Raw genomic sequence first — 26,065 nt, forward strand, 5'->3', positions numbered from 1 at the left:
AAAAAGTTTATATTTAACTAAATTCTTCCTTGTTAAATATTTTGCAGAATGGACTTGGAATTAATGTAAAGTATAGCTTTTTCACAGTGCTAGCATGAATCTGACTCATCCTGAACAATGTTGATTTTTTGTTATGCGTTACAAGCAAAACAAACAAACATTGCCTTTGCTGTGATTAATGTTCAGTTCAACTTTTTGTTGATAGGAGTGGGTGGGAGAACACTGCTTGAAAGAACCGGAAAGACTGTGTACTGACAAAGATCTTATCCTGGACCCAGTCCTTTCAAACAAGCAAGCACAAAAATTGTTGCAGCTTATCTGTTATCCTCATGGTGTTAAAGAATGTGCAGAGGGTGACAATCCTCAAAGACAACACATCAAGCGCATTCTTCAGGTAACCAACCAGACTGAATAAAGGCTTTGTATTTGATGTTCTTTCCTCTTGCTCCCATCACATGTTAGACCCTTTTGTCCCTGTGTACATACCACCCCTTGTAAAGGGATAAAAGGGAGAGGGGAATAAAGTCTTTCCTGCCAGCCACAAACCCTTCTGCTACTGAAGCATACGCTAGCCAGAAATGTGAAGAAACTCTGTATGTGTGCAGCTCGAGGGAGGGAGGGAGGCTCCATACAAGATTTCTGCCTGCCTGCCTGCCTGCATTGGTATGGCTTCTTCTCATGGTCACTGAATGTAGGGATGCAGGTGGCGCTGTGGTCTAAACCACTGAGCCTCTTGGGCTTGCCGATCAGAATGTCAGTGGTTCGAATCCCCGCGACGAAGTGAGCTCCCGTTGCTTTGTCCCAGCTCCTGCCAACCTAGCAGTTCAAAAGCACACCAGTGTGCGTAGATAAATAGGTACTGCTGCGGTGAGAAGGTAAATGGCATTTCCATGCGGTCTGGTTTCTGTCACAGTGTTCCATTGCACCAGAAGCAGTTTAGTCATGTTGGCCACATGACCCAGAAAGCTGTCTGTAGAAAAATGCCGGCTCCCTCAGCCTGAAAGCGAGATGAGTGCCACAACCCCATAGTCACCTTTGACTGGACTTTACCGTCCAGGGGTCCTTTACCTTTCTCTCTTTTTTTACCTTTACCTATAACGTGTAGTTCTGCCCTTAGTCAATATCAGCTAAAAGCTATGTTTTAAGGTGGGGGTGAAATCAGGAACAGGCTCTTCCACAAGGCCCCCTTCCCCTTCCCACGGATCCCATCCGTAGGCAGGAAGAATGAACAAAATGAGCCGCATCCCACATGCATGTAGAAAAGACAATGATATGCAGGCAAGAACAATATCGCATGCCATGTTTAATGGTGACACAACTATTTGTCATTCTTTGCACAGAATTTGGATCAGTGGACTCTCCGCCAATCGTGGTTGGAGCTCCAGCTGACGATCAAACAGTGTATGAAGGAGCCTGTGAGTATTGCCTTGCATACATGTTTCATTTGATAAAGTTTTCCTTCTTTTAAAAAACAAAACAAAATAAAATAACCTAGTGTGTGAGCAAAGATATCATGAATGTGCTAGTTTACTTATGTTTCACTGTAGGGTTCTGGGTCTGTGGCTGAAATGAACAGCTTGTTGGATAATATTGCAAAGGCGACGATAGAGGTGTTTCAGCAATCCGCTGATCTAAACAATAACTCTTCTAACTCTGGTATAGGCCTCTTCAGTCCAAACTCTGTTGGAAACGCTGACACACATATTACGAGGCAGAAAAGTAAAAAGACATTTCTAAGGTAATGTTCTCTGCCTGAATGGATAAAGATGAAATTAATCTGCTTTTTTTTTTTAACAGGAATACTTGAGAGGGCTGTGAGCGTGGAGGGTTGCATTTAATAATAATTGTGGTGTTAATTTCAAGGATCCAAAAGCCAGTAGTCAAAGCCCAGAAAAGCCTCCCCAGATTTGTTCTGGGCTCAGAAGTTTCAGTGCATGTGCAGAGTTTCTCTGCGTGTGAGAATTAATCAGTTTGGTTGATCATGAACTGTAAGCACACCAGCAGGTATAAACATTAGTTCTTCAGCTGCAATGAATGGGAATTTCTGCATGCTCAAGTCCTCTATGTACGCATCAAAAAGCACACAAAAAAACTTTGGGATGGGATGTGGAACTTCAGCTCACAACTTGCTTAAAATTATATTGAACTGTATTGGCTTAAATCTACCTACCTGCCTTGTTTTAAGTAGTTTGCAAAACCTGTATCTCACACACATGCCTATAGTGCTTTGAAGGAAAAAACCTGAGAACACTGGGTGATATTCTGTTTGAAATGTCTTGTATGTTTCATGCTTTCAGTTCTTCTGAGAGGCGAGGCGCTTGGCTAGTGTCTCCCCTGATCGCGAAGCTGCCTACCTCTGTTCAAGGCAGAGTCTTGAAAGCAGCTGGAGAAGAGCTGGAGAAAGGCCAGCATTTGGGATCATCTTCAAAGAAGGAGAGAGACAGGCAGAAGCAAAAGAGGTAGAAATGATTCGGGGGGAGAAATGCTGCAACTTTTTACTGGGAATATCTGATGCAGAGACTAGCTAGGGAGAGTTTGTGCTTTTATTACAATAATTCCAATCCTGCTTTTGTAAATCGGACATGTTTGTGCACTCAGTCAAAGTTTGTTTTATGAAATAAGCCTGCAACACTCTCTCTCCCCCCCCCCCCACCCCCAATACAGTTATTATGGGAAAGGTGGGTTGCAGTTTGGTTGCATATAGGAAAAAATGTAGCCCATAAGCAAGACTATGTTTTCCTTCTTAATGCCCCAATTGTTGCTCTGGAAACAGCACAGTTAAAAAAAAAGTGTTAAAATTTACTGAAAGTAGCACCACAGCTGGATTGATTCTATTCATCATTTCCAAAAGAAAAAAAAAACTATTTTTAAAATGATACTTACTTCCCGCCCTCAGATAAAAAGATCTCTTTCCACAAATAGATGTTTACTTCTCATATGGGATTCTGATTAGGTGTCAAGAAATGACATGCTCAGATGTGTGCATGAATACATATGTTATTAGATGTTTCACAATAAACTATAGTGTTCAAATTCTCTGCATGAAATTGCTTGTCTATATTCAAAACCCTTTATAAAAAAACCCAACATTTCCCCTTTCTTTCCTTTCTTTTTTCCCTGCATTCCCCACTTCATGGCTGAAAATGCAGATCATACTTTCATTTTAACTGTGTTGATCTTAATCTGCCTTAAACTAGTTCTTAGTTGTCCAAATACCTTTACTTTGCTTAATTAGCAATACAGAACGATACTTCCTGATAAGCATTGTGGCACTCCATTGAAAGTGCAATGTCTTAGGCTTCCTGCAAACCTGAATAGGATAAGAATACTGCACATTCCTCTGGTTTTCATTAAAGGCTGCTTTGGAAGTACCACACATAAAGGAGGGTGATGGAGAGAGCAGAGAGTGCCAGTGTATTGCATTCTTCTGCATTGTCCGAAGGAGAACTTTCACATCTTCTTTTTATAGATAGCCGTGGAAGATATGGAGACAGCTTTCCCCCCCTCAAAGGATAAGGGGATGTGAGAGTTCTGTTTCTGATGAGACAGGAAGTGAGCCATGAACTTCTTCATCCTCCTCCAAAAGAAGCTGCCAGCTTAGAAACCATCACACATTTTACACAAGGGTGTTGGCCTCTATTTATACCGTGGTCATAATGCAGTGACTTTCAAATTCCCTACCCTCTCGATACACTTTCGGCACTGATCTGCACACCACGTACCACCTGCATATTGCAGAAGAGACTTAGGTGTGTCCTGTGGTGCACCTTTGTTTAGCTAGGGCACCTATGCAACATTTGCAGAGTTCCATATTATGGAAGAATATAAGTAATGTTCTTTTGAAGAGATGCTTGCTTGTCATAAGGAGGGTCCCTGTGGCATCAGACCCATGGTCCATTTAATCCAGTGTCCTGTTTCCTATAGTGACCAACCAGATAGCTCTGGGAAGCTCACAAGCGTGGAAGCAGCACTCATTCTCGTGCTGTTGCTCCCCAGTCGCTGGTATAGAGGCATACTGACTCTGACACCTAGAATTTGAAGGTAGTTATCCTGACTATAAGTACCTTATAGCAGCTCATATACCTTATGAGCGGGTGGCGCTGTGGGTTAAACCACTGAGCCTAGGGCTTGCCGATCAGAAGGTTGGCAGTTTGAATCCCCGCGACAGGGTGAGCTCCCGTTGCTCAGTCCCTGCTCCTGCCAACCTAGCGGTTCGAAAGCATGTCAAAGTGCAAGTAGATAAATAGGTACCACTCCATTGGGAATGTAAATGGCATTTCCGTGCGCTGCTCTGGTTCACCAGTAGTGGCTTCGTCATGCTGGCCACATGACCCAGAAGCTGTATGCCGGCTTCCTCGGCCAATAAAGCAAGATGAGGGCTGTAACCCCAGAGTCGGTCACGACTGGACCTAATGGTCAGTGGTCCCTTTACCTTTACCTTTAAGGTGCGATAAACCTTTACCTTATCCTGACTATCAGAATAATAGACTTACCCTCCATGGATTTGCCCAGCCCCCACCTTCAATGCCATCTCACCACATCTGTGGCAGCTGTTACCAATATTCCCGCTGATGAACTCCTTGGGAGCTTCCAGGGAAATCCATGGTTTGAAGAACCTCTGTCCTAATGTTTGGCTTTCAGCGCGTGAGTGATTTTTAGCTTGCAAAAACATAGATAACAGTGCACGTGAAGAAAACCCTGCTAGGGAAAGAGTAGACAAAGGGAAGGAAGGGATTGGAGACAGGAAATATCAAAGTAACACTACTAATTGAATCTTGTCTCTGTCTCTTTTAAAGCATGTCTCTTTTGAGTCAGCAACCTTTCCTTTCTTTGGTACTTACTTGCCTTAAGGGACAGGATGAGCAGCGAGAAGGGCTTCTAACATCTCTACAAAATCAAGTTAATCAGGTAAAAATAAGCAGATAATTCTGTGCTCTGCATCAGATGAAAATCAATTATACTAATGGACTCAGGCACACGGGAAACCATATTTGAAAGGCCATCCGTGTGAGTTTCAGGAACATAAATGGAGAGAAATGACAGAAGGTTTAGCTGATATTTTATTTTTAAAAAAACACAAAATCATCTGCATTTTTAAAAAAGAAAAATGGCAAACTTTCTCAGATACCTAAGCAGGAATAGAAGTAATTGCTGTTGGCAAAATGACCCATTACATTGAGCTTGCCTTGTTGTTTTGTATTGCATCTGCAACATCTTCACTTTAAGTACTAAGACTATGCACACATTACTGTTTACTCTGGTTCCAGCGCTCTCCCACTTTTGATGTTTGAAGCCAAGTTACCTACAATCTATAGTTTCTTGAGAAGCACTGCTGTTAGATGTGTTTTTCCTCAAATCAGTCTCAATTTGATCTGAAAAGACAAGCAGTGAACACTTCAGATATTTGTTGCGCCCTTGCAGTCTTCACTGTTTCCACTGTGGGGAAAGTGCAGATACAGGGAAACAAATTGGCTAGTTTGCATCGAGTGAATACATCTCAGCTCCCTCTCTGGTGTGTATAGCAATGTAAAAACGTGACTTGAAATGCGGCAGGGGAAAATGACCTTACTGCACTTCAAGGTCCCTAATGTGCACATAGCCTAATACCAGGCTACAAAATGCAACTTTAAGTGAGATCAGTGACTTGCGTGGGACTTTTTATTTCTATTTCTTGGAGCACTAGTCTATCATGCTATATAGCATAGGTCTGCTCTTGAAACTTCCCACAGTTCCAGTAATGATTTGCCTCATGGCACTGCAAATTTGGAGTTCTGAGGATCCGAAATCCAGAACCCACTGACTCACAAAACAGGTTCTAGAGTTCTTTGGATCCTGACCTAAAGCACATCAAAGCATTGGCTACACATGGAGGTCAATGAGATGGTCACATTCTGGTAGAATGGATTGTACTATTTCAGACTGAAGTTGAGGAACATCAATTTTGATTGCTCTCCCATGTAAAAAATAAATTATCTGCAGGGGAGAGTGGGAGAAAGGCTCTAGCCCAGCCTGATCCCTTTGCACTGACTTTTTACTTGTAGGGAGTGTTGTTTATGTGTAGATTTTTTTTTAAGACTTCCACAACCTGCAGTCCCTGTGGGTGTGGTCCAGACAGGCACATTTTAGGTCTAATACCTGATTCCCACCTCATTCTACTGGATGAATAGACTAGGCCTAATGTGGGGCATGTTGCCACTTCAGTTGTTAATACAGTAGTTTGTAAGATAGATTAGAAGGTGATAGAACCCAGCATTTGACCCTTGATTTCAGTGCTTGATTCCTATGCTGCTATCATGACAGGTGAGCCACTTAGTTTTGGTATGTCCCCACAACCATCCTAGTACAGTCGGACCTAGGATCCCAAACGCCTTGGTACTCAGACATTTTGGCTCCCGGATGCCACAAACCCGGACGTGAGTGTTCTCGTTTACGAACGTTCTTTGGAACACCAACGTCCTACAGGGCTTCCGCGGCTTCAGGAGCCAATCAGAAGCCGCAATTTGGTTTCTGGACGTTTTGGAATGGACTCCGTCCAACTTCCAAAGTACAACTGTAATGACTAGGTAGAAGAGCTATGTACACAGAGCATAGGACTCTTATTGTTGTGGACAGATACCTTATTGCTTGCCCCACTCCTCCATCTGTGTGTAACTACAGTACTACAAGAGCAGCTCCCAGGCCACTGTAAAACACACAGTTAGCAGGTAACAAAATTCATTTTAGATATAGCTTCTAACTATCTCATTTTCTGACACTTCCTTCCTCCATTTCTGTTTCGGCTGCCTTCAATCCTTCCTCCTTCCTCCCAGTACTTCTGGTACCTATCAGTACTTTAATCTGGATCTGAGATATTTCTTACTTTACCATCCCTGCAACTTTGCTTGCAATTTGTAGAAAGTATTAACAGCCACTGAGAGAAGCTATCTGTACAGTGTGATTCAGAGGCTTCCATTTCTCACCTATCAAATGAAAGGAATTTGTGTGCTCAGTGGAAAATGATGACTTCTCACAGGCAACTTTTGGGGAGCCCATGCATGTGTGGAACTTCACCCGGAGGAGAACGTATTTGCAAGTGGCTCTTCTCTTACCTGCTAGATAAGAGGACAACTCTTTCTTTGAACGGCTCCACAGATGGGACTTCATAAGTAAAAATAATGGAAATTATCTGTTAAATTGGGTAAGAGAAGATACAGGGTAATAAATTATAGCAGGCAGAAATTTAACAACAAGCAAAATTTGTGAGAAGTGTTTCATAGAAGTGGGTGAAAATATATATATATATATATATATATATATATATATATATATATTTGCTTTCGTAGATTTTCACGGGTACAGGAATGCAGGTTTTGGTGTCCTCGGGTGTCTTCCCGTGTAAAAGTTGGGGTGTCTAGGCGACGTTTCGACGAGGTCTCACTCGTCATCTTCAGGCTGGTGCTTTCGGCTTCTTGTTACTGGAACAGAGCGGGATCTCAATGTTTGAGTTCCTATAAATACTGTAGAGGGGGTGTGGTGTCTAGCCTCCAATGTTCTGGGCAGAGAGGAAGTTCCCAGGCTAGTGTGCCTTTTCTTCTTTTGTTCCTTAATTACTTGAGAGATACCTTGAGTGATTTCTTGAGTGATATCCTGAGTACCACTTAGGTGGGTCATTAGGTGTGGATTAGTTGCTAAAGTCTTTGTGTCTTGACCTCTTGAACTTTGTGAAGAGTTTTCCTGAGAAGATGGCTGTATTGCACTTAGTTGTGCTTTGGCTTGGCTTCGTGTATAGGGGCGAGCTGTGGTTTTGTGGCTTGTGTCAGCCAGATCTGTGTAGGGATTGCAGGGGGGTGCAGCATCCGGAGGTGCCACCATGGATTGGCTACTGGATGGTGTCAGTAATTCATCTGTGGAGAGGGTCTGGGTTTGGGTCTGGTGTGGTTGATTGGTGTTGGCGTTCTGTGTGCCTCTGGATCTGGTGTCAGTTTTTGTGGGGAGGGCTAATTTCCAGATGTCTGGCAAGCGGGATGTGTCGTCACGCTTGTTCATGTTGTGAGGGTGTTTCTCTATCTCGATGGCTTCCATGATTATTCTCTTGTGGTGATGTTCCGTGTTAAAGAGCAATTTGGAATCTGCAAAATTAATTTCGTGTCCTGTTTCTTTCATGTGTTGGAAAAGAGTGTTTGTACATTGTGTTTGTACATTGGAGTGTTTGTACATGTGTTTGTACATTGGACAAACAAACAGACGAATAAATGCACGTATTGCAGAACACAAGAATGCCGTCAAAAAAGAAGAAAAAACTTCCTCTCTTTTCCAACACATGAAAGAAACAGGACACGAAATTAATTTTGCAGATTCCAAATTGCTCTTTAACACGGAACATCACCACAAGAGAATAATCATGGAAGCCATCGAGATAGAGAAACACCCTCACAACATGAACAAGCGTGACGACACATCCCGCTTGCCAGACATCTGGAAATTAGCCCTCCCCACAAAAACTGACACCAGATCCAGAGGCACACAGAACGCCAACACCAATCAACCACACCAGACCCAAACCCAGACCCTCTCCACAGATGAATTACTGACACCATCCAGTAGCCAATCCATGGTGGCACCTCCGGATGCTGCACCCCCCTGCAATCCCTACACAGATCTGGCTGACACAAGCCACAAAACCACAGCTCGCCCCTATACACGAAGCCAAGCCAAAGCACAACTAAGTGCAATACAGCCATCTTCTCAGGAAAACTCTTCACAAAGTTCAAGAGGTCAAGACACAAAGACTTTAGCAACTAATCCACACCTAATGACCCACCTAAGTGGTACTCAGGATATCACTCAAGAAATCACTCAAGGTATCTCTCAAGTAATTAAGGAACAAAAGAAGAAAAGGCACACTAGCCTGGGAACTTCCTCTCTGCCCAGAACATTGGAGGCTAGACACCACACCCCCTCTACAGTATTTATAGGAACTCAAACATTGAGATCCCGCTCTGTTCCAGTAACAAGAAGCCGAAAGCACCAGCCTGAAGATGACGAGTGAGACCTCGTCGAAACGTCGCCTAGACACCCCAACTTTTACACGGGAAGACACCCGAGGACACCAAAACCTGCATATATATATATATATATATAAAATGATGACCAGGAGTAATGTTGAGTAATGTTGAGGTTTAAAGTAAACATGCTTATGTTAATCGGATTTTTGTTCCTAGATATTAAGCAACTGGAGGGAAGAGAGATACCAGAATGATGTTAAAGCTAGACAGATGATGCATGACGCTCTGCAACTTCGTCTTAATTTGGTGAGAAAAAGGCACAATTATCTGTTTAGACTATTTTTATGTCATTCCTCAGTAAAACTGCTCCTAGGGTTGCCATATTTTGAAGAGCAAAAAAGAGGACACATTTGCAGACTTCTACTTTTAACTATGGATCGCTACAACGACTCTCATTTTACATAACTATGAAAAAGAGGATGTGTCCTGGAAAAACAGGCCATATGGCACGCCTAATGGTTCTGTGCTGAAACCTGCCCTCCAATTTCTTTACCTGTTACTTGACCTCTTTTTCAGCCCACTTTAGAATTTCAATTTCCATTGTCGCAGGATTGAGCTTACTTTTATTGTTGCCAGGTAGCCACGGGTGGTATGCATGTACTTTTCCTTCCCATTAAACATTTATTCAGTGCTCTGTAGCCTCCCTGGCTGCCTGGGCTTCCTGATCTGGAGGGGGGCCCTATGGGAGAAGTTCTCACGGAATTTGGAAGACACCGCAAGGGTCATCTAGTCCAAAACCCTGCAAGTTATTTTCCTGAAATGTGATATTCATATCCGTAATATAAAAAAAAATCCTTCATATTGAAACTGGAAAATGAAGAATGTGTAAAACCGTTACACATTTGTGTGTGCAAGCACTTAATATGAGAGAAACTCCGAGGCTGTTATCTAGCACTGATGCAGGCAGAGAGATTAAAGTGCAGCAAGACCCTTATGGAACCCCACTGTGTTCTATGTGTCTAGCATAGCACTTTGCAACCAACATGGTGCTGCGCTAGACACAGTGCAACATGGCAGCTCACCAGTCATTTGAATCTCACGTTACATTCTGATTTTGCCCATGCCCTCTGTACAGACCCACTCCCACATCTGTGTAAGTGCGGGGGGGGGGGCTGCCGGGTTGTTGTTTTTTAAGATGAAGTGCGGGACAGACCTTCCAAGGGACTGGCCACTAAATGGCAGCATATTCACAGTATGATTTAATGACACAGGAGGGACATGTCAATGGAAGGATGGCTACTCCAGAGCCACGTATCAAGAGCTGTTTGGCATCTCCATGGAACTTACCAATACGGACATACTAGGAATCAATGTAATTAGGCCATAAGTGTAAATAAAGCAGAGCACAAAAGGCTTGAACTCCTTATGTAGAAGTTGATATGAAAATATTTATATTTATATTTATATTTTTTGAAATTTGTTATCTATCTTTCTATCTTTCTATTCTTTGTTCTGTTTCTTTTTTCTTTTTATATTCTCTATTTTTCTTTTTTTATGTATATTTGATGTATTTACGTGTTCGCAATTAATAAAAATTAAAAAATAAAAATAATTAAGCAGAGCACAATGTATTTAGTCCATCATGTTTATCTTCAATTTTTTCCCCATGTGGTTCTCATTTTAGGTGGGTGGAATGTTTGACACAGTGCAGAGAAGTACGCAGTGGACCACAGACTGGGCACTTCTGCTCCTTCAAATAATAACATCGGGAACCGTTGACATGCAAACAAACAAGTATGTCTGTACCATAAATAACGCAACATTATTCCCCCCCCCCCTGTGCAGTACCAAACTTGCTAAAAGGGTCTGTGATAGCTCCCGCCATATTATTTTCAAGAGGAATCTTCCGGAACTTTTGACTTGATGAAGTCAAGTTCAAAGATACTAGGGCCGTCTCAGACACAGCCAAGAAAACAAGTGTTTGTTGGCTGGAGGTGTCTTACTCCTGCTGCAGTTGGAGGAAACCACGGCATATCTTGAGAAAAGTGCCATGCATTTATTCAGACTTGAGAAATCATGGAAAGTACCACAGTGAATCAAAATAGCAGGTGGGGTAGGACCTCCTTTCAGAGACTCACACAATCCAATTTTGATCGGATTATGACATCCCAGAGAGGAATAGTAAACATTTGGCTAAATGGAAGAACATTATTTTATTTTTTTGCTCTTTGTGGTGTAATTCACTGCTTTTTTCTTCATGCTCCTAGTGAATTGTTCACAACTGTACTTGACATGCTGAGTGTGTTGATCAATGGAACCTTAGCTTCTGACCTATCAAATGCAACCCAGGTGGGGTCTGAAGAGAACAAAAGAGCATACATGAATTTGGTGAAAAAGCTGAAAGTAAGTCTCCCGTCTGACTTCTGAAATATGCTTTTGTTAAACGAATCACTTTTCTAGCAGTCCCCCCCTCTTTTTTGTGTAAAGCAGGAGTATGTAGATACAAGGAAATAAGGGAATCATGTATGAATGAATAAGAATTAAGAAACAGGACAGAAAGGCCTGGTGCACAATTCATTTGCTAGCTTAGTTAAGAGATCAGGAACAAGCACACAAGAGAGGAGGCAGGAGGAGAAATTGCATGAGCCTGTAGCCATTTCCCAGTCTTTTAACATATGCAGTGTTGCATCTATATTAGCCAAAGGGATCTAGACTACCGTATTTTTCGCTCTATAAGACGCCAGACCATAAGATGTACCTAGTTTTTGGAGGAGGAAAACAAGAAAAAAAATATTATGAATCCCAGAAGCCAGAACAGCAAGAGGGATCTGTGCGTATTCTAGAGCGAAAAATACGGTAATTAAGAGATGTCACCGACACACCCAATTCTAAATGGATTACTTCAACAAACAAAAATCACTCCAGTTCATTTCCACAGAACATGTGGAAATGAAGCAGCCACGCCCGATGTGAAAAAATCTACTGTGTGTGTGTGTGCAAATATTTTTGTAATTGGGATTCCTCCAAATAGGAGCGTATGCCCCTTTGCCTGTTAGGTACTGTTTATCACAGCTGCGGTATTTGGATGACAACAATAGCTCATGCCTTGCAAGGAAATAGTCCCAGATTCAATGCCCAAAGAATATGTAGTACCCCAGCAAGTCAGAGTAGGCAATTCTGGGTTAGCTGGACAAATGTCTTGACTTGGTAGACACGATAGCTTTCTGTCCATGGTTCTCTGGCTTGGCCCAATATGATATGCTAAAACTGCAGATGATTCTCTGCCCCCCAACACCATTGCTCATCTGTTCTTTAGGCTTCTACATCAACATTAAATGCAGATTTCTATAGTTAGATTTTTTTTGGGGAGGGGGTCCCATCAGATGAGCGGAAATAGCTTATAAAGCACATTTTAAGGCACAGCAAAGACTGCGGAATAAAAATACTAAAAGTACAGGGAAATGACTCATAATGAAACATTTCTGGTCTGCAATTTTGAAATGCTTCCTTAACATTTGTCCTTTTTACCCCCTTGCAGAAAGAACTGGGAGATAAGTGTTCAGAAAGTATTGACAAAGTTCGTCAACTTCTTCCCTTGCCTAAGCAGATGTGCGACATTATTGCTTGTGAGCCTATGGGATCACTAATTGATACCAAGGGAAACAAAATTGCAGGATTTGACTCCATCGATAAAAAACAGGCAAGAATACACTTTACTTTTAAGGCGTGCCAACCTTCTCATGCATATGACAGCCAAAAGATAACTTGGTGGCCCTTTAATCAGATCCATTCAACTCATTTATTCACAGAAGACCATGAATGTTTTTCTCTTATGTTGTTATTACAGCTTCTACCATATTCTGCAAAGCAAAGAAACAATTATCTGCCCTTTCTATTAGGCAACATTCCACTTAATAATAATACTTGTAAAAATGCATAGTGTTTCCAAATATTCAGAGAACTCTGCATGCATTAGCTACTTAGAAATTCTTAGAAGAACTCTGTAACGTGCATTAATATTATCAGCCCCTCTAATATAGATGGGAAGAGTGAAGCTGATTGAGTGACTTTTGAAGGCCACCAAGTGAATCCATGTTAGAGGCGAGATTTAGACCGGGGCTTTACTTATTTGTAGCTGAGTGGATTTTGGTACCCCACGGTGAATCTTCTATGCTCAAAGGCAAATCTAAACCAATTCTCTTTGGATGGAAAGCCTACTGAATTAAATAGGGGTTGCTCCCAGATAAGAGGGGTTAGCAATGCAGTCTAAGAGTGTTGTTGGCATCTGTCTGTCTCAAGAAATAAGGAAGTACACCTCTGGGGGTGAAATCAAACCACTGTGTTAGCAGCACTGAGGTGACCGCACTGGGGCACAAGCCTGGCAGTGTATACAGGGGCGTAGGCAGAGGGGGCAGGCTGCCCTGGGTGCCACTTGGGGGGGGTGACAAGATGGCCCCTGCCTCCCCCCAGCTGTAGAGCGGCTGAGGGCATGCGCAGTCTGTATGGGCTGCTGCTGCTGTTGTGCACCTTCCGTAAGGGCTGCCGCTCTCACACGCCATCCATACGGGCATCTGTATGGGCTGCCGCATGTGAATGGCAGCCCATACAGACTGCACATGTGCGGCAGCCTGTACGGTTTCCACACATGCACAGTCCATACGGGATGCCGTTTGCACAGTATCTGTACGGCAGGCCGCACATGCACACTCCATACGGGATACTGTTCACAAGCGGCAGCCCATATGGACTGCGCATGTGCGGCATTCCGTACAAAGTGCATGTGTGTGTGGGATGCCATGCATGCGCACTCCGTACGGACTGCCCTGCCCCAGATGTCAGAGAGGGTTCCTCCACCACTGAGTATATATGGAGGTCCTGGGCTGCCCAGACAACAACACCCCACCATCTTGGCCTCTCTGATGTGGTCCAAAGGAAAGCAGGGCAATATGTTTGGCACCAGCTTGGCTGCAGGAGGAGCTCACTCTGTCTGTTGTCTGAAATAATTTAAAGCAACTTTTGCATGACTGATTCTGAAACCACAAACTAAATGCAGACAATACTACCAGCTAGTGGCAAATTGTAGTGGTCAAGCTGCCCATCACAAGAGCTCAAGACATCAGGTGCTGCATCAGGTTTGAGTCTTAACTGGATGTTAATCACATTCAACCATTTTAATTTTATTTGGAATATGTTGTGGGATTGTGAGATTGACAAGGCCAGGGTTGGTTTTTTTAAGATGAGAGATATGGGCAATGCCCCAAATATAATGAAACTTTCTAATTAGCATTTGCTGCAGACATTTCACTCTTTGCTTATGTGATATTTACAGAGGAGTAAACCAGGGGCATCAAACATTTGTGATTTAGGTGGACACTGGCTGTAAACATTATAAGGGGAAGTCAGATAGAATATATGAGTTTTGTTTCTAAAAGATTGTGCTGGATGACATAGATCTTTGGGAATGCCCTGAATAATGTACTAGGACAACTATTTTATCTAGTTTTTAATGCTAGAGAGTTTTTATTTTATTTATAAAAAATATTTGTACAGTATACTGCTATATCACAAAAAAAATCAGAGCATTTAGCAGCAACAGAAACATAGAATCTATAGAGGTGTGATTGACATTTAAAATGGGGGACATCTTTATTTTACATTACTGATAAACCATAATCCTTTTTTGACTGTTCTGTGCATAACTTTCAGTAGTTCACATTACCGTGTGTGCTGCAACTTTATTTTAGGCTACATGAAGTTTAGGTAAGAAATGACAAATAAAAACTATCCCTTTCGATTTTCAAACAGGGGCTTCAAGTCTCAACTAAGCAGAAAGTATCCCCGTGGGATTTATTTGAGGGCAATAGAAATCCTGCTCCGCTATCCTGGGCTTGGTTTGGAACTGTCCGTATCGACAGGAAAGTAATAAAATACGAGGAGCAGCAGCACCTTCTCCTCTACCACGCCCACTCTAAACCCAAGCCCCGAAGTTACTACCTCGAGCCTTTACCTCTCCCTCCTGAAGAAGAGGAGGAGGAGGAAGAGCCATCTACCCCTGCGTCTCAGGAACCGGAAAGGAAGTCAGCAGAGCTGTCAGATCAGGGCAGACCTTCAGCAGATGAAGAGAAGAAGGCAAAAGGCAAGAAGCGAAAGACAAAACCAACTTCCAAACCTGATGTAAGCGATTAAAACTTGTGGCATGAAATGGAAACTTTACCTTTTGAGTGGGAAGGGGGCATCCAGACTTGGGTTTGACTCCTGTTGCTACTTAGGAGAGGCAGGAACAGCCCCCCCCCCAGTGGAAGGTGTTTGTTAGTACAGTGGTACCTCAGGTTAAGAACTTAATTCGTTCCGGAGGTCCGTTTTTAACACAAAACTGTTCTTAACCTGAAGCACCACTTTAGCTAATGGGGCCTCCTGCTGCCGCTTTGCCGCCGGAGCACGATTTCTGTTCGCATCCTGAAGCAAAGTTCTTAAACCGAGGTACTATTTCTGGGTTAGCGGAGTCTGTAACCTGAAGCGTCTGTAACCTGAAGCATCTGTAACCTGAGGTACCACTGTATCTGCCTTTTGTGTTGATTAAGTCCACCTTAGAACATGCCCCTGGCGATATAGAGGGATCATATGGCAGACCAGCGAAAGCGAAAAGTATTTCCTGAAGATAGAAAATTTTGAAACCACTTCATGTACTTAGATATATGGTGGAATAATCCTTAGCACGAGAGATTCCTTAGGACAGGTAATTTATTTCTTCACCATGGTTTCATTCTCTGAAGCTTGAACACACAGTGTGAATTTGTCGTTAAGTTGCCCACACAGCAGGGCTTTGATAACATTATGACCTGACATGTTGTATAGCATGCAGAAAAAGTATAAAATGAAGCACTGTTGGACAGCCAAGAAGATGTCATATTTAGTTTATCTCTGCTGGGTCTATGACTGAATCAGTTTTGTGTTGTAAACCACAAAAGGACTTGTCATAAATGCTTTAATAGTTCAGCAGGAAAATTGGCATTGTTTATGAAAAAGTAGGGCATGGATGCAAATAAGGTTTAACTTTTCCTGTTTCGCTTAAGGATTACCCTCAGAACAATGTATATAGAGTCCCTCCCAACTATTCACCACTTCCATCTCAAATGATGCACCACCCCCAGTCTGCTTTGTGGGGCTATAATGTTATGGGGCAGCCCCAGCAAGCTGCTTTCTTCGTCCAGAACCAGCCTCTTCCACCAGGTAGGTCTCTGCTTTGTAACGGGCACCAGAAGCTTACTGCATCATACAGAAGCAATATTATTTTTTAGTTATTTCCCCCCATTCTGCTATCTTCAGAAGGCAGTCATAATTATGCAAAAGGCAGAAAGAAACAGAAAACAACAGTTAACTATTGTTAATTATGGTTAAAAGCTGCTCAACTTCATTTTTTTTAAAAAAATTTTACACTTTGCTATTGCAAAAAGCTCACCTTCCATTGCAAGCAAGGTTTAAATGGCTTGGTAGGATGACATATCTCTAAGCACTTGGTTGCTATAGAATTAGTAGTTAAAAGTCATTTTACCCTCTAGTGTGTCTTTTGGATAACAACAGTAGTTGGAGAAGCAAAGTGAAACCTAGGTTTTAAAGGATACATATCTCTGCACTTTGGCAAAGTACCAAGAAAAATACCATATTATTATGCATTATATAGTCATTAGGATGGTAAACAACCCCCACCTCATATCTATATCTATCTATCTATCTATCTATCTATCTATCTATCTATCTATCTATCGATCTATCGATCTATCGATCTATCATCTATCTATCTATCTATGGACTCAGCTACATAAGTCAATTTTTGGGGAATTAATTATAAACATGTAACACCAGATGGCGCCAGAGAGCAAAGAAATTTTTAATGTGATTTTTACATAGCGTTTTTTTCCTTTTTGTTATAACAATTTCATTTCTGACTTATTTATAGTGTTTTCTTCCTGTGTGTTGATCTACCCTCTGTCTGTCTGTCTGTCTGTCTGTCTATCTATCTATCTATCTATCTATCTATCTATCTATTATCTATCATCTATCCCATTGCATTCACAGGTGGCTCCAGATTGGACCCTCCCAACTCCTTTGTCCCAAGCAACACAAAACAAGTGCTGTCTAACATGCTGCAGAGGCGTTCTGGTACCATGATGCAGCCACCATCAATTCACGCAATTGCTTCACAGCAGCAGCAGCAGCAACTGCTCCAGATGAAGCTACTTCAGCAGCAGCAACAACAACAACAGCAGCAGCAACAGCAACAGCAGCAGCGGCTTCTAAGGCAGCAAGCCCAGGCAAGGCCTCAACAGCTGCTTTCTTCGTCTTATATTTTAGGAATGCGCTGATCCAGCCGAGCCTCTACTTGATTTAGGATTGTAGACACATAAAACCATACCCAGAACCCAAGTTAGGCTTCATGCACAACATGCAACAAAATCGTAGAATCCTGAGGTGGTAGTGTGAGCTGTAACACTTCACTCTGTGGATTGGGGTGCCTATTTCATTCCCCAAGCAATATATTCTCTGCAATTCTCCCTGCAACTGCCACCCACCAAAAAACCTGGCATATTAGAAAGGAGTTTCTGCTCTGCCTGCTATGCAAGTTTGCCGCTTGCTGGAAGGTAGATTAAGAGCCCCTGAGAAAGGACTCTTATTCCAAATGTTTGAAAACACTGCTGCAATCTGTTATTTTGCTAAGGTAGTCTTATTTGTTTATTTATATACTTTGTGCCTGACTGTGGGTTTTGTGTTTGCTTATGAGACCACATACATCAATGTCTTCAGTCCCCTTTCCTAATGACACACAACATATTTGTCTGCTGGGCATTGCATCACATTTCTTTTTTGTTTATAAAATGTGTGGATTAATTTTTATAGAATCTTAGAATTTTAGAGTAGGAAGAGACCCCAGGGGCCATGTAGTCCAATTCCCTGCTGTATAAACATTTAAACTAAAGCATCAATGGCAGATGACCAGCCAATCTCTGCTTAAAAATCTCCAATGAAGGCGAGACCACCTCCTTCCAAGGGAGTCAGTTTCACTGTCCAGCAGCTCTTACTGTCAGAAATTCCTTCCTGATGTTTAATTGGAATCTCCTTCCTTGTAACTTAAATCCATTGATTCGGGTCCATTCTTTTGTTTATTGTGTTATTGCCAGTTTGGGCACTGCTTTCCTTTTAGGTAAAGGCAAAGGCAAAGCAGGTGTTGAGCTGTTCCACCTTTTCTCTGTTACCCAATAGCATTTCTCTGTCTTCTCCATGCAAGGAACCTACTACTGGCTTGTTCTTCCTCTTCTTTGAACATAGCCAATGAAACCTTTTTCAAAACTTATCTTTAACTTCTTCTCTTGCAATCACGAGTTCATTCTGAGCTTTGGCCCGCCTGACCTTCCCCTTGCAACTTGTGAATACTCTTTCCTTCATGATTTCCCTTTTCTTCCATTTCTTATACATACCCTTCTTACATCTCAGTTTACCTGTTATCTGCAGGCACACTGGTTTCTTTAGATACCTCCCACTTTTCTCACTTGTTGGATTTGCCTGCACCTGTGCCTTCAATATTTCTCCTCTTAAGAAATTCCCATCCACCTTGAACTCCTTTTTCTTTAAGAATTTCTGAGCATGTGTCTTCCTTCACCCAGTAGTTCCTTAAGCTTTTTGAAATCAACCTACTTCAAATCTAGAGTGCATGGCCAAGTATACTCAGCTTTCCCTTGCCTGGGTATAATGAAAGCCAAGAGGCCATGACCACTTCCGCCCAAGGCTCCCTATACACTCACTTTATTGGTCACTTCCTCCCTGTAGGAAGTCACTTTCCACAACCACATGTCTCCTCTCTCTGGAGAGTGGACAGAATCATTCTGTACACTGTGCTCCTCTTGCTCAGAATCAGTGTCCAGGGTGAGGGCATGGAATCAGTTTTGTAGCTCCAAAGGCTCAGCATGGTTCCTGACAGCCCTACTCGTGTCCACGGGTTCATGTTCTGCACTAGGTGATCTTTCTTCCCCCTGGGGGGCACCCTGCTTGCATCTGTGTTCTTGGACAGTCCATGTCAGGGAACTGCCATCGGAGAGTCAGGTGGTGGAAGGGCTCAAGGAGGCTAGGAGAGCCTTGGATGCGGAGGAAGGAACCAGTAGGGGGAGAGGGAGAGTTCCTGCAGAAACTCAATCGGAGGAAGGGCTCCAAGATGTTTCCAGTGAGAATAGTGGGGAGGGCTCAGGACCTCCGCTGGGGACGCCCACTCCGCGGAGGAAACTGTCACGCAGAGAATCCAGAAGAAGAGTTTCCATCAAGGAACTCTTATGTTGGAGTAAATTCCGGAAACGCCCACTGACGGATTCTGCCAGCAATTGAGGTAGCCACGCACCCATGGCTCCTCGGACTGGGAAAGTTTAGGAACTGATGGTAAAGCTTGGAGGCTTTAAACGCTTACGCACGAGCAGCCCCCTTTTCCCATTACAGTCCACTCTGGTAACATCAAATCATCTGGCTCCAAGTTAGTAAGTTCAAAAAAATACCATGGCAATGAAGCCAAACTCTTGCAGCTAATGGTAAAGTAAAGGTCAAGGGACCCCTGACTATTAGGTCCAGTTGTGACCAACTCTGGGGTTGTGGCGCTCATCTCGCTTTATTGTTCAAGGGAGCTGGCGTACAGCTTCTGGGTCATGTGGCCAGCATGACTAAGCCGCTTCTGGCGAACCAGAGCAGCGCACGGAAACACCGCTTACCTTTCCGCCGGAGCGGTATCTATTTATTTACTTGCACTTTGACATGCTTTGGAACTGCTAGGTTGGCAGGAGCGGCTAATGGTACTGTTGGAGATAAGCAGTGTCCAGTGCACAGCGGAATGATGAAAAGTACGTGCCAACATGCTCTATATTACTTTATTTACACTTCAAAACTGGTAAGTTACAGGAAAACATCTTGCCTCTGCCGGAGCAGAGAAATGCATCCTCTCTCCTCTAAAGCACGGAGAGAAATCACCACTGAACTGCAAAGAACAGTGAAAAAAAACAGGAAACCAGTGTACGTCACATCCAGTCTCCTTTCCCGTGAGAAAACCCAACAGCACTTGACTGTTGAATGTAAACATTGTCTTGTGACAAGCACTTCGCTGCTCAGTGAAGGAAGCAGAAACCAACATCCTCCCCCTTTCTGTGAACATCACTGGGCAGCGTGTTCGTACAATATTAGTACAAACCCAACTTCTGCACATAGGTACAGTGTTGATCCCTTGATACAATCTTGGACAATACATCAGCAGGAATTTCATTACCTGGCATATAGGACACCGTTACGAGTCCCTTTTTAATACGTTCCCTAGCATGTTGCAACTTTAATTGCAAGTGCTTCGTGCTTTGCTTACAACCTTCAGAATTCAGCAAAGCCAAACATGCTTTGTTGTCCTGGTAAACCTGGATTGGACATTTGACAGGAATTTTTATGTCTTTGCACAATTGTAACAACCATTCACAATCCTTAAGTGAATAAGACAGTGCATTCAGTTCAGCTTCACAAGTACTTAAGCTAACTGTTGTTTGCTTCTTGCATGACCAATCAAATAGACCCTGATTGTACTTATAGCAAACTCCAGACGTACTTTTCCTGTCTGTAGTGTCACTTCCAAAACTTGCATCTGCAAATATCTCAAGACCACCAGACTTCTGATTGTTAAATCTCAGTCTGTAATGCATAGTGCCTTTCAAATACCGCGCTATGCGTTTCAGAGCTTTCCAATCCTTAACAGTAGGATTGTTGACTTGTCTGCTTAGCAAATTACAGCTAACAGCAATGTCAGGTCTTGAACATCTGGCAATGAAGTTTAGCTTGCCTAGCACACTTCTGTACAGTGTAGTGTCAGAAAATGCTTCTCCAGTGTCATCTACCTGATAACCTGTTGTCATCGGTGTGTCTACAGGGTTAGCATCCATCAGGTTTAGTTTGCTTAACACATCAGCAATTTTACGTGACTGGTGTACTAGAATGTTACCATCTTGATCTCTCTCTATTTCCAGAGATAGGTAGTTGTTTACCTCACCAAGATCTTTTATGTCAAAGTGCTCTTTCAATTGAGCTAGGGCATTATTGTACATTGTGACATCCTTCCAAAAGAATAAAAGATCATCAACATAAAACAAACAATACAGTTTCTTTTGCCCCTCCTCTTTGACAAATACACATGGATCAGCTTTCCCTTGCTTAAAACCTAGAGAAAACAATACTTCAGTGAGTTTTGTGTGCCAACACCGTGCACTTTGTTTGAGACCATAAAGGGACTTCTTCAGAGCACAAACAAATCCCTGTTTTACCTGTACGCCATCAGGTGGAAGCATATAAAGTGATTCACCTAGAGATCCGTACAGAAAAGCTGTATTCACATCATGGTGACTAATGTGTAGATTCTCTTCTGCAGCTAGCTTGAGCATAAGCCTAATGCTCTCATACCTCACGGTGGGTGAGTAGGTCTCGTGATAGTCTTCACCTGGTACCTGTGCAAAACCTCTGGCTACCAATCTGGCTTTGTGTCTGACTATCTTGCCATTTTGATCTGTCTTCGCTTTGAAGACCCATTTGCTTCCAAGCAGTTTCATTCCTGGAACTACTGGAACAAGGTCCCATGTTTTGTTCCTTTCCAAGGAATCAAGCTCAGCCTTCATGGCATTTAACCATGGCTCAGCTTCCTTTGAATCCAAATCCTGGATTTCTTGGAAACTTGAAGGTTCAAACACCTTCTTGGAGCTTTTAACAGCTGTTACTGCTATCTTAGCAAACTCATCAGCAAATCTCTTTGGAGGTCTGCCTTTTGTTGCTCTCTGTGACCTGCGAATTAGCCTTAAGTCTTCAACACTCTCCTCTTCCTTCTTAGGAGAAAAGTGACCTATTGTGAACAATGGTTCCTCCAATTCTTGATCAGAGCTTTCAGAGGGTCGCATAGAGGCTTTCGCACTCTTGAAATCCTCTGAATCACCCGATTCAGTTTCAGACTCAGACTCAGAACCTTCATCAGTGGGTGTGGGTTGTTGCGGTTGCTTTTGACTATCCTCAGTTTCATCACTGTCATCAGGATAACATTGGAAAATTCCCACATTCTCCCCCCACTTGGCATTGTACTCAACACTTCTTGTGAGCTTAATTTCCTTAGAGTCAGTCATCATTATTCTGTAAGACCCTTTCTGATAACCTAGAAAGATACCATGCAATCCACGCTTGTCTAACTTGGAGTTTTGTGGTGAGTGAACCCACATGTCAGAACCAAAAATTTTCATGTGTTTGATGTATGGCTTCTTGCCAAACATCTTCTCATAGGGGGTACAACCAATCGCTGAAGATAACCTGCGATTATAACTGTAAGTGAAACATGAGAGAGCTTCGGCCCAATAACTCTCTGGAAGATTGGCATCATGCAGCAAGGTTTTTAACCCTTGAAGCAATGTCTGATTTGCTCGTTCCGCAAGTCCATTCTGCCATGGCGAGCGAGGACTAGACAAATCGTGTTGAATTCCTTTCTCAGTCAGAAAAGCTTCAAATTGCTGAGAAGTGAATTCTCCCCCGCGATCACTGAAAAGAGTCTTTACCTTCTTACCATGGACATTTCCCAACCAAGCACAGAATTCCTTGAACCTTGGAAAAGCCTCTGAATTCTGCTTGAGATTGTACACATAAATATACCTGGAAAATGCATCAATGAGAACCATGAAGTACCTGTTTCCACCCAAAGAGGGCGCTAGTGGTCCAACCAAATCAGCATGAACAACCTGGTATGGTTCTGTAGCTTGCCTACTAGACACCTTACCTTTCGCAGCCATTTTTACCTTGTTTGCTGCGCATGCCTTGCACTTCATGTGGTACCTGCAGGGTTTAATAGTCATACCTTCAACCAAGGCAGGCATTTTAGATACTGCCTCAAAATGCAAATGACCAAATTTTCGATGAAAATCGTGAATACATTCTGCATGCAAACTTTTGTTAGAACCTGCAATGCAACAAGTGTCATCCTGCACAACATCATCAAAATACAAAACATACAAACGATCAACATATTCAGCATGCAATACATAATCATTTTTCTTTGTGATGATGCACCTTTTGTTCTTAAAGGAAACGTCAATTTTCCGCTCATTCAGCTGTCCAACGCTGAGCAGATTATGCTTGGCATCTGGCACATAAAGCACATCCTGTTTCGATAAGTCCAAACTGTGAAGAACAACAGTTCCGTAGCCTTTACTGGGGATTGTGTGGTCATCCGCCTGGTGAATCGCACCTTCCTGCGGTGTAAAAGACACGAACAGTCGCTTATCGTTGCACATGTGATGCGTTGCAGCCGAATCAACAACGAAGAAAGATCTAGACGTCTTCTGGACCTCTGCAACCTTTGGAGTGAAGCGTGAGACCATTGCCTTGTGCTGCGTTGTCCTGGACACCGGACCTTTGCCTTTGCCTCGGCCTTTTCCACGCGATGAGCTTTCGCTGCGCTGCTCTGTCTTGGCCCTGGGATATCTGCATTCCCTCTTCATATGGCCTAGACGTCCACACGAGTAGCATTTCACTGCCTTCAAAGCTTTGGCGCCATCTGGTGGTTCCACTGCACTATGGGATGACGTCTGTGAAGTCTCCCCCTTGCCCATGCAGCTATCACCCTGGCGATCTGCTTTATTCAGAATCATGGCAGTATCACTGGCTACTGTGAGTTGAGCATTTGGCTGATCAGTGGTATCAAATCCCCCACTTGCCTCATCCAGCCTTCTGCAGCTAGCCATCATGACTCTGGCATTAGCCTTCTGCATCATCTCTGCTGCTTTAAATCAGGCTGCTTTATACATGCTGCGTCTGTGTACAGCTGCTTCAATTCAAAAGCAAATTCAAAAACAGCCTCTGCCTGGGAACCTGTGCCTTTCTGCTTAACTGCTTTGCTTATCTGCAGCTGCTTCAAACCGCATTCCAAAGGCAAGTTCAAAAGTGAAAGTTCTCTCTGCTGTCTTAAATTCATGCTGCGACACTGCTGCAGCTGCTTTACTTTCGATTTCCCCCAGCATAGGAAAAATTTATTCTTCTAGCCTTTTGCCTGTGCCACGGCAAAACCGGCTATAAAAGTTCAAAGTCCAGCCATAAAGCCATTAATTAGAAGCTGGCAGGCTGCCCGGAGCTGTAGCACATACCTCATCAAATCATCTTGACGCGCAGAGATATCGTCCGATCCGGCCCTCTGCATTCCGATCCTTTGCCGGCACTCCAATTCTTTGCTCCTTTGTTCCTTTGCCAGGAGCCCGACTTCTGGAGTCCATTCTCAAAACACTGCGTTTTTCTGGGCCCGGAACCTAATGTTGGAGATAAGCAGTGTCCAGTGCACAGCGGAATGATGAAAAGTACGTGCCAACATGCTCTATATTACTTTATTTACACTTCAAAACTGGTAAGTTACAGGAAAACATCTTGCCTCTGCCGGAGCAGAGAAATGCATCCTCTCTCCTCTAAAGCACGGAGAGAAATCACCACTGAACTGCAAAGAACAGTGAAAAAAAACAGGAAACCAGTGTACGTCACATCCAGTCTCCTTTCCCGTGAGAAAACCCAACAGCACTTGACTGTTGAATGTAAACATTGTCTTGTGACAAGCACTTCGCTGCTCAGTGAAGGAAGCAGAAACCAACAGGTACATGGCCCACAAATCCATAGAGGGAAGATGTGAACTAAAGTTTCCAAACTCACATGAAGTTATTTCCCCTCCTGCCACTAGATGGCACTGCTCCTCTGTTCTCACTGTCTCTTGTGTGTTTTCAAAATGTGCCTGCCAGTGGTGGCAGTTTTTCTTGCCAGATATTCCTCTTAATCTAAACTGTTTATGGTTTGTTACTCAGGATTTCAAGGTGGAGCGAGACTCCCTTAATACTGTTCTCATTTGTTCTTGGGATCTTTTTGACTTGCCCTCTCAGTATCTTTTGTCTTTTCTCTCACACACTTTCCTAAAATCACCACCTCAGCTTCAAATCCCCAGGATCAAATCAAATAAAAACGACCAAAGGGTCAGCAGCGTGTTTCCTCAGCCAGTTCTCTCCGCGCTGCTGATGTTTGTGTTTGTGTTGCATCTCACTTGTGTCATTCCTTCAGAGCTCCGTAGGGACTGCTCTTTCGTCCTCTGAAGACTCCCTGCTTCTTCCTGCTTCCTGATGGAAGATGTTTGGAAGAGTCAGCAGGGCTAGGATTTGCAGGCTTCTTCTCCACCCCACCCCAGCCTTGCCCAATGTCATTCAACCAGGCTGAATAGCTGTTTTGCTGAGATTAAACACTCCAGGGAAATGTTCTGGGAGGAAAGCATGAAAGCACCTCAGTAACTGGGTTGAAAGAAGAAAAGGTCAAAGGGACATCCTTTTTAAAAAATGCAGTTAAGAAATTCAGCTATGTACATAATGCATAACTCAGCATCACTTGCCTTCAGAAAGAAAAATATAGGAAACATACCAACTTCTGTTCTTAGGTTGTATTTTAAAATGCCTTGAATGCCTGAACTGTTCACAATGGTGTCCCTAAACATGTAATCTTTAAATTTACAATAAGTAATATGTTTTTTTAATTTGTAATTTTTTTGCAGGGTCCGACTATCGACCAGGCTGCTCTTTTTGCTCAACAAATCCGGCCAGCTTCTCAGCTTCCGCAATATCCAGGGATACAACAGACACAGGTAAATAATAATTGGTCAGTGTAGGGCAGGGGTCGGCAACCCGCGGCTCCGGAGCCGCATGCGGCTCTTTTACACCTTTGCCGCGGCTCCGCAGGTCCTCGGGGACCCTGAGCAGAAAAGCAGAAGCGCCAGAAAGAGGAGGGGGATGGAGCTGGGCAGCCGAGCCGGGCAAAGCAAGGCGGCGGCGGCGGAGCTCGAGAAGTGGCGGCTGCTGGGATGAAGGAGGAGGCAGCGGCGGCCGCAGAAGGGCTGCTGCTGCTGCTGCTTCTGCCGCCGGAGGGAAGTTCTGCCAGGCGGCTTCATGGCTCATAGCTTCCCCCGGGGTAGGACAGGCGGCGAGGGGGATGCCTCGTCTGGAGGACGATGAGGAAGCGGCCGAGCAGCTCAC

At 43.3% G+C, this 26,065-nt stretch overlaps 1 protein-coding gene across 3 annotated transcripts in view; it reads left to right on the forward strand.

The window, feature by feature from the left end:
• The window catches only part of MED12L (mediator complex subunit 12L), a 182,493-nt gene that overhangs the window by 135,947 nt on the left and 20,481 nt on the right, over nt 1–26,065 (forward strand). For all 3 annotated transcript variants that reach the window (XM_083739054.1, XM_083739055.1, XM_083739056.1), the window contains 13 exons: nt 206–394; nt 1,341–1,415; nt 1,548–1,738; nt 2,298–2,459; nt 4,797–4,908; nt 9,201–9,290; nt 10,669–10,778; nt 11,252–11,387; nt 12,523–12,684; nt 14,790–15,158; nt 16,058–16,214; nt 17,061–17,296; nt 25,588–25,677. In XM_083739054.1, coding sequence (XP_083595180.1) covers nt 206–394; nt 1,341–1,415; nt 1,548–1,738; nt 2,298–2,459; nt 4,797–4,908; nt 9,201–9,290; nt 10,669–10,778; nt 11,252–11,387; nt 12,523–12,684; nt 14,790–15,158; nt 16,058–16,214; nt 17,061–17,296; nt 25,588–25,677 — 2,079 coding nt within the window. The remainder of the gene's footprint in view (nt 1–205; nt 395–1,340; nt 1,416–1,547; nt 1,739–2,297; nt 2,460–4,796; nt 4,909–9,200; nt 9,291–10,668; nt 10,779–11,251; nt 11,388–12,522; nt 12,685–14,789; nt 15,159–16,057; nt 16,215–17,060; nt 17,297–25,587; nt 25,678–26,065) is intronic.

This window comes from Podarcis gaigeae (assembly GCF_964106915.1).
Source record: "Podarcis gaigeae genome assembly, chromosome: 5".
Classification (NCBI taxonomy): Eukaryota; Metazoa; Chordata; class Lepidosauria; order Squamata; family Lacertidae; genus Podarcis; species Podarcis gaigeae.